Source organism: Oryzias latipes, chromosome 21 (assembly GCF_053564925.1).
Source record: "Oryzias latipes strain Hd-rR chromosome 21, Olatipes_Hd-rR_3.1".
In the NCBI taxonomy this organism is placed as follows: Eukaryota; Metazoa; Chordata; class Actinopteri; order Beloniformes; family Adrianichthyidae; genus Oryzias; species Oryzias latipes.
In genome coordinates, this window is record NC_136257.1 from 5,200,124 (window position 1) to 5,209,484 (window position 9,361).

Sequence of the window (9,361 nt, forward strand, 5' to 3'; positions counted from 1 at the left end):
ATTGAAATATTCATAAAAACATTTTCAACTATAGTTTTCTTCCCAATAAATTATTTATTAGGGTGGATTTCCAAGAAATGTGTTAAACTAAACCTTAAAGGCTTGTATATAATTTTTAGTAGAGTTCTACTTGTTCACATCTTGCATAACAAAATTTAATTTCAGGCACTTAAGAGTTCCCATAAATCCTCACAGACCAACAGAGAAAAATCGGTGTCCTCCACGTAAAAAAGTACCGTTTTAGAGGTTTAATAGCTGAAAAGCAGCAAATTATTTTTAATATCTTTTTCTGTTGGTTCTGATCCACGCTAAGCTTAATTCCCTCCTTCTGCTTCAGGCGTGTGCCATCTCATGCTAAGGGATTACAGCCACCATAGTGGATTGAATTTCATCAACAACCCCCTCCAACTTATCCTACCAAACAGGGTTGAGGGTGAATCCTTACCATCTCTACTAGCCTTCCACTGCTACTTTTAACCACTTCCTTTGCCTGATGTCCAATCTTCTATCATCTACTGTCTGATCCTGGTATCTCTGCCCTTCTAGATACAGACATCCCTGTTATTTTGGTTTTGTGCTAGTTGTCTAATATTAGCTTGATCGTATGAGAATACGGAAAGCTCATGATTTTTTTACGTTTTAGGAGCTGCACGAGGCAAAGCTCCTAAAACTGTGAAGGATTTTGGGGATTTTTTTGTAGCCTGTGTATCCACCGCCACCGCTTAATGTGGAACAGTAAAGCAAAACCCAAGAGAGAGTCCAGAAAAGGTGTTAAACTCGACTGAAATCCAAAGAAATCCTTTCACAGTTTACGTGTGTTAAGGACTTCTAAAAAAAAGCTCAAAGTGACAAAATGAAAAAAATATATCTATACATTCAAGCTCATCCCCCTCCCTCTCTGCTATGAATCAGCTTTGCCCCGTCAACCCTTCACAGCAGCTGTCCTGCACAAACATGCACAGAACTTAAACAGAAATAATTTGTTAGCACTCTACGCATCATTTACAGCACTACATCATAAAAATATTATCTCTTAATCCTACATGGCACATCCTAGACTTTTGTGATTTCAGCGTCCATGCATCAGCTAATGTTTGAGTCCATCCACTTGGAGAGGCTGCAGCAGCAACGCAACATGCGTCTGCAGCGGCAACGCAGCATGCGTCTGCAGCGGCAACGCAACATGCGTCTGCAGCGGCAACGCAACATGCGTCTGCAGCGGCAACGCAACATGCGTCTGCAGCGGCAACGCAACATGCGTCTGCAGCGGCAACGCAACATGCGTCTGCAGCGGCAACGCAACATGCGTCTGCAGCGCCAACGCAACATGCGTCTGCAGCGCCAACGCAACATGCGTCTGCAGCGCCAACGCAACATGCGTCTGCAGCGCCAACGCAACATGCGTCTGCAGCGCCAACGCAACATGCGTCTGCAGCGCCAACGCAACATGCGTCTGCAGCGCCAACGCAACATGCGTCTGCAGCGCCAACGCAACATGCGTCTGCAGCGCCAACGCAACATGCGTCTGCAGCGCCAACGCAACATGCGTCTGCAGCGCCAACGCAACATGCGTCTGCAGCGCCAACGCAACATGCGTCTGCAGCGCCAACGCAACATGCGTCTGCAGCGCCAACGCAACATGCGTCTGCAGCGCCAACGCAACATGCGTCTGCAGCGCCAACGCAACATGCGTCTGCAGCGCCAACGCAACATGCGTCTGCAGCGCCAACGCAACATGCGTCTGCAGCGCCAACGCAACATGCGTCTGCAGTTAGCATCCCAGAGTGTGACCTAGATATGGTCTGGGGCTCTGTGTCCAATTTTCACTCAGACAAAAAGAAGGCAAGTACATCAAACCAAAAAAAGAAAAAAATAAGCCATCGCAGTGTTTGGTTCTTCTTTCCATATCTCTACAATCAATCATTAAAAGAAGCCAGCCCAACTTCATCATAAATCTACACAAAAGTGAAGTTCCTGTTGATGCCATCCTCGGAACAGCTTCCTCTTCCTCCATTTGGAAAGGTCACTAAAGCACCACTGTCTTAGGCTGGAAAGCGAAGTTCTTATTGGAAACAAGTTTGCTTGCCGGTCTGGTTGCTGTCGTTGCAGCCAGGCTGAACTTCCTGCACTGTTAAAGGTCAGGGCAGACACGACTAACATTCCAGTTTGAATAGCCGGAAGGCTGGTGAGCCAGCTTTGCATGAGTCGATTCCCTCTGACAGCTTTGTAGTTCCTCCACTTTACATAGCTGGGGCTCCACTATTAATAGAACCGCACTAAGCTGAAATCATTTCAAAACATTCTTCTGTGAAACACAAATCTCTGCTACATATTAAAGAAAACACTTCAGGGACAAATTTTATATACATAAATTAAAGGAAATTAATCAATTAATTCACGCCTTACCCATTTCTAAAACAAAAACATTCTAGTGTCCGACAAAGATAGTATAGCTATTTCAAGCAGTTTAGTATTGGAAGTATTGGATTACCAAGTACTTCAGAAAATGCCTAAAAAGGGAAGAAGCATAAGTTGTAATTAATAGATGTTTAAATACTAACCCCCCCAAAAAACCTTGTTTTTCCAAGACACATTTTAATCCAAAACATTTTTGATCATGAAATTAAGATATATTTATACAAACATTTATATTGTATTGGTTTTGAGTAAAATTAAGAGCTGGGTATTTTATTTCTGCTTGACGACATACTAGTGGTCATATACATCCGTCCATTTTCTAAACCCGCTTGACCCGGTTTGAGGTCAGCGGAGATTATCGCAGCTACTTTCCGAGCGAAGGTGGGTCACCTAGATGGTTGGCTGGTCCATCACAGGGCTCAAACGGTGAGGTTTCAAGCCAGACTGGGGCTAAGTTCAGGTCAGACTTGGATTTCTTTTTTCTTTAACAACAGTTACTCTGCAGGTTGCTGATTAAAAATAAAAAAAAAGGTGTGCATGCTCCGGCGTCTGCGTGCCTTCCAAACCTGCCAAGGATCTGATAAATCCAACCACTTACTATCCTTTGATCAACTTCGCTCTGCAGGGCGTCACACCCAACTGCAGTTTATCAACAGCAAAGAATGGCAAGAAAGGCAGGAAGGACAGGTGCAAAGGAAGTGAAAACTTTGTTTTTATCTTAACAGTACATTTAATTTGATTCCTGTTTCCATTTCCTCAAATGTGATGCATTTCTCTATTGTCATCAAACACTTTTAGATTGAAACACAGGGCAGCACTAAGTGGTTTCTCAGAAATGCATGCAAAAGGGAATTGGAGGCCTTTAGAAAAAGTAGACATTCGGCTTTTTTATCATCTGTGTTCTTTACTGCTGAATAGCATAAACGTTTAGTAAAAATGGGCAGCATTTACATAAAAGTTATACAACTTTATAAAGAGTTAAACTTCTAGTCTTTATTGGTAAGAACATGAAAAACGTCCGTGTAAAAAGTGTGATCAAGACTCAAATAATCAGTCTGTGCTCGCGCTGAAATGCTAACAATTAGTCATTTTTCCCTCACAGGTACAGTGTGTCATCCCAGCGGAATGAACAAATCAAACTATTTTTTCATTAAAAACAAACAGCTTGAGCTGCAGGAAACACTATTCCTCCATGACAAAGTAGACACTGGCAAAAGAAAAGCTATTTTAATTTTAAAAAACAAAAATCAAATTATTATTAAAGAATAACTCCACTTTTCTAGATAATACAATTTTCAGGTGAAACTATGACTTAGCAGTGGAGAAAATGACCAAATCATCAGACAAATGACCTGATTAGTACTGCTTGCTGGAAATGGGGTTTGACAGCAGGATCTAGTAGATCACAAATCCCTGAGACATTTTGAGTGACTATCATTGACTGTATATGAGTATTGGACCGAGTGTGACATCACCCATAGAAAATGACTTGCTTCCTGTTCCAACAAAAGTAAATCAATTGAATCAGCCTTTTTTTGCGATATGGATATCGCAACATTGGAGCAAACAACATCAGTAATCAGCGAAGGGTTTGAATTTGTCTGAGTCAGCGGTTACATGTCCAAAATGCCTTTGGTCTGATCAAAGAATTGAACTGTGTACATGGTCCCAGAAAACCTTTATCCAACCATAACAAACGTTTACGTACGCCACTCTTTCAGTGGGAATAAATCACTTGGACATGCGCAGAACTCTCTAAAATACCAGCCATATGGCCGGAGAAGAAGAAATAGCGAGTTCTGTTGTAAACAAAGTTGCGGCAAAGAGCAAGAAGAACCTCTAAACTTTCTTTTCTTGTCATGTTTATTCTTAAGTGCGTATTTGCTCATAATTTTCAAAATCCGTGCGGCCGGTGCTTTATTCTTGGGCAAAGGGACCCGGAAGAAGGGTTAGGATTAGGTGCCATACATACATTATATGTAACATTTAGCTGTGAGTAAACTTTAAAAAAAATCTATGCCCACAATCTGCATCTTGGCTGCATGTAAATATGCGGGAATAACATCAGTCTTTATTTTGTCTGGACACGACTGGAAACACAAATTCACATGATTATTTACACGGTTTCTCAGGACTTTGCGGCATTTCTGCACTCAAAAGTCACCTTCGTTAGCTCACACACCGTCCCAAAACCGCTCCTCTGCTCGGGTTCTACCCGGAGACATGGTTCTCCTGAGTTTGGCAGCTCGCTCACGCAGAGCGGCCGGCCGGACGGACTGCGGTCCGAAGTCTCCTCGGCAGCGCCACACCGTCTACGCATGTCATAAAAGCCAGCAATCCACAATCGGATCAACCATCGGCATAGCCCACTTATCTCGATCAGAAAGAAATTTTGTCTCCGAATGAGTCCAATCGGATTCTTTCCGATTAATTTTGTCCATGTAACCGCAGCTGCCGTTTCTATGGCAACCACTCTTCTCAATCAGCGGTGAAGCTGGTTTCCACACCCCTACCCCTGAAAGTGGGCTCGGGAGAACCTGTCAGTTAAACTTGTTAAAACTTTCAGGTGGGGGCAGGCGGCCTCCTGATACTTTTATCGAGGCATCTGATTGGCCAGTCTATAACTTGAATTACTTGCACTAAAGAAAAAAAATATATTGGAAAACAAAATAAGAATTAATTAACAAGAACATGGTTATTCTGAAAAATAGAATGAGTAACAGCTGTTTATTTCTCATTAAAAGTCTGTGGGATTTTGGCTTCTTGGTGCAAGGGGGTACTTCCTGTTTGGAATGCCATGGGGGCGGGGTCACTCAGTCCAGTTTTCATATACAGTCAAAGGTGGGTGCGTGAAAATAGGAACATGGCGGAGGCTTTTCTAATCTGACCGTCAAGGAAAATCCACAGACTTCTAGTGGCGCTGATGACTTCCTACCGCCATCTCAGCGTTTCCTCACAAATCATGGCGGGGAATAAAATCCCCAAAACCCGTCTTTGTTCCAGTTAGAAACGTTCCAGTTCAAAGTGAGCCTGAAACAATTAGATTTGAGGTTTTGAGGAAAGAGAAGGTCTTCAACTCTGCAAGTCATAAATGGGTTAAACCATTTCCTCTGAGAGGGGGATTCCCAGCTCCACTTGCCCGAGTGTGGTCTTAACCCTCCAGTCAAAAGAGGGGGGGGGGGGGGACGACTGCCTTTCTCATTAGCTGTTATTTGAATTTTCCAACACCTCACAAATGAAAAGGAGACTTATTCCACTTTGTATATATACACTTTAGAGTATTTTTTAACAGCAACTGCCATTTAGCCACACTAAGATCTACTCTCTACCGAGAAAATAGATTCAAATCAAACAATTTAGTAAAAAAAAAAAAAAGAGTAGCAGCAGATTTTACAATTGCAGAAATGATGGACTTACAAAACAACTGGCCCTGGAGAATGCATCTCAATCCTCCAGCATTTTTCTTCTGAGCATTTATGCTATAGTCATTTTAGAGCGTCTCTGTCTCTTCCACCCCCCCTTTATTTTCTTCTATCCTTACAGCTGTTGCCGTTGCACACAGCTGCAACGCCTCAGTCGGTCACACTTGGTTGCCGTTTGCTGGCTAGAGAAGCTCAGAGTGTTGAGGATCAACTGCACATGAGCGGGCAAAACACAGAAGGGAGGCAAAAAGAAAAGAAAAAAGAAAGCTTTGTGGGTCAAGGAGAGAAATAAGTGCATCTTCTCCAAAACTGCCTTAGAATTCTGAGCAGCTAAACCCAGAATGTGTACATTCCAGCAGATATAGTATAGATAGTATTTCCAAGATCCCATATACAGTATTTTTTGGAGTTTGAGTTGCGGTTTTTGCATAGTTTGGCCAGAGGTGGGACTTATAGATGATTTACCAAACAACACAAACAAAAAAAAGGCTCACGTGTTAACGTTGGGAGTTGGGTCATCTAGACCCACTGGACAGTGCTCTGAACCTTTTTGCTTCAATGATTTGTGATCTTCACTGGTGTCCATGGATTATATGAAATCTTTCCACCTTTATCCACCTTTGTCATGGTAGGGAGAACACGTCAATGTAAGGGTAGGGTCATCTGGACCCCACAAGATAGCACAAGGGATAAAAAGCTTAGGTGATAGATATATATATATATATATTGTAATTCTTGGAGGCTGCAACTTAGGACGCGGAGCGATTTATAGTCCCACAAATAAAGTATAAATGATGATATAACAGTATACAAAAAGTCATAAGGACTTCATTGAAAAGTTGCTTTTGTCTTCCATATAATGCTACGTTCACACCGGGCATCTGACGTGCATTCTTAACCCTTGTGCCATCTTGTGGGGTCCAGATGACCCCACCCTTACATTGACGTGTTCTTCCTACCATGACAAAGGTGGATAAAGGTGGAGAGGATTTCATGTAATCCATGGACACCAGTGAAGATCACAAATCATTTAAGAAAAAAGGTTGAGAGCACTGTCTAGTGGGGTCTAGATGACCCAACGTTAAAGTGCCTTGGAGGCATGTTGGGAGTGGGGTCATCTGGACCCCACAAGACAGCACAAGGGTTAGATGTGCATTCTTGGACATACGTTTAGCCCATAGTGTTCAAAACGGACAAGAAAGGGCTTCTTCTTCTTTTTTCATTTTTGAATGCAGAAGCCCGAAACGCACATATACAACCCTTTACGTTGACTTTTCACGGACAGCAGATGCTTGAACACGCAATTGCCGAGGGCGGTGTGGAGTCAAAGAGCAAGCCTTTAAAATGAATTTCATTGCTTTAAGTCACTCTTGGAGCCTCATGAGGGAATTGAAAAAAATAACCTTTGAATTATTCTGTAAGATCAGTTTCCTAATTATGCTTGTAAAAAACAAACAACAACGGACAGTCCTGTCTGCACTAAAACATGCATCACAAGCAGACAAGACTTTTGGGTATTCGTTCTGCTTACAGCCGGATGAAGACTTCCCCAATCCTGAGTGTGCAGCAGCAGCAATGGAGGATATCATAGTGTGAGCAATCTGCTTTAAGAAGAACCAACCTACAGCGTGTGGAAAGATTCAAAACTCACAGTGGGACTGTTGGGGAAGCTGAATAATAAAGCGTTTGCTTCACAAAGTAGCTGCAAGCAAATAAGCCCCAATCACGGCTCTTCAAAGCCAGAGCTGCAACGGGGTTTGGAGCGTGAAACCCGAGCCTCCAACAGCTGATTGTGATGACTTCAAACTGAAAACGAGCGAACGGAGGCTGATGCAGACGCTCTAACCCGGCCTTCAGCTCCCATGTTCTTATCTCTGCCAGGCAACAACAGGATGATGTCGCTGCTCATCCTTTACAGGGGGGGGGGGGGGGGGGGGGGGGGTATGTGAGGAGGGCAGGAAACCTCCACGACACGGACGTGTTCGATTATCAGCGCGTTGAGAGGATTGAAGAGCCAGCTCCTCCAGATGAAGGCCCCCCGTCTGGGCGATGGCAAATGCGCAATGAAACACCGCCCACCCCAATGGCGCACAAGTCGGTCAGCGTGGCTACAGCCCAGCCTTGTCATGTTGGCCCCCCCATCAGTGAGATGAAGCTCTGGATGGGGTGAGGATGAGGAGGATGGACAACATCACAGCTGAACTGCATCACTACAACTAAATGAATGGATGGATGGATGACATAGCTGTTAGGCCAAAATGCTATCAGGGATAATCCAGGCCAGACCGCACCAGTCCCAGATGAAGGAGGGGAGGGGTGCATGTTGTAATAAACATATTCTTCAATCCCAGAGGAGAAGAGAGGGGGGGGGGGTGCATAAATGCAATGTTTTGACTTCAGTTTCCGCCTGTTTTATTTTGGGCAGGGGCTTTAACTCAAGAAGCACGTAAAAAAAAAAACTACCAACCTTGTAGACTTGCCCATAGGTGCCATTCCCGACCACTTCCACCAACTCGAAAATCCCAGCTGGATCCTGAATTTTAAAGGAAATAAAAACATCTTGATTGATTAACTCGTTACATTAATAGCAAAGGGTTCGTTTGGTGTGGTTACCGGCAGCGCCCAGTGAATATTAGACAAAGAAAACCTACCGCAGGGTTGAGTTAACATTAGCTTTGCTCAAAACAGAAATATTAGATTTTTTTGAACACATATTTCCATAAAAATGTCAGTGTGGAAAAACGCTCACCCTCAGGGATGCCAGGTCTATATCCACCAGACTTTTCGCCGGAGAATCGTTCGCCATCTTCTTCGCAACAAAAAAATAATAAAATAAATTTAAAAAAAAATCGGCGTCAATCAAACGCAACGACGGCGTGCTTTGAAGTTTCCTCAAACGGACGCCGCTCGTCTCATCCTCCAGGTGAAATCACGGAGCTTTTATTCCTCGTCCACAGCGCGTCTCTCTGCTCTCTCTGGTCCGGCTAAAGGGATCCGCCGCCGCCGCTACATTCCGCCCAGAGAGGGCCTGAGCTCCTGCCTGTCCCTGCCTCCTCCCTCCGCTCTCCACCCTCCACCCGTTTGTGTGTGTGCACGTCGACTCTCCGCCCCCTCCCTTCCACACGCCCCATATGTTAAGCTTTTTTTTTTTTTTTTTTTTTTAATCTTTCCACCCGAACAAGGTTTCACACGGACCTATTTCAGGGGGACACAGAATGCGGCCATAAACCATAAACGGACGTTCTCCGCCAATCATCGTGCTTAAACACCTGGGGGCTAATTATGGGCGTGGTCAAGACATCACATCACAGACTCTGAAAGCAATGATTCTACGAATTTGGATATTTTATTCAAAGGAGATTTAATGCAGAGACAATTTATAAAGTTAACTTTTAATTAATTATGATTATTTAATTATATTATTTAATTATAGTTATAATTATTTCATTCACAAGTGTAAATATGCTGACAAAAAACAGTATTTTACACTTGTCAGAAAGAAATTATTCTGGATGTAAATA

The 9,361-nt window shown here is 43.4% G+C and overlaps 1 protein-coding gene across 15 annotated transcripts in view; it reads right to left on the reverse strand.

Annotated features, from left to right (window-relative positions):
• The window catches only part of LOC101157981 (mitogen-activated protein kinase kinase kinase kinase 4), a 77,748-nt gene extending 68,733 nt beyond the window's left edge, over nt 1-9,015 (reverse strand). For 14 of the 15 annotated variants that reach the window (XM_078939139.1, XM_078939137.1, XM_078939134.1 and 11 more), the window contains exons 1-2: nt 8,590-9,011; nt 8,308-8,373 (exon numbers count right to left, since the gene is read on the reverse strand). In XM_078939139.1, coding sequence (XP_078795265.1) covers nt 8,308-8,373; nt 8,590-8,646 — 123 coding nt within the window. In that variant the 5' untranslated portion in view covers nt 8,647-9,011. Of the gene's footprint in view, nt 1-8,307; nt 8,374-8,589 lie in introns of all 15 variants that reach the window. The other variant, XM_078939135.1, reaches the window with a different exon arrangement.
• Between the last annotated feature and the right edge of the window lie 346 nt (nt 9,016-9,361).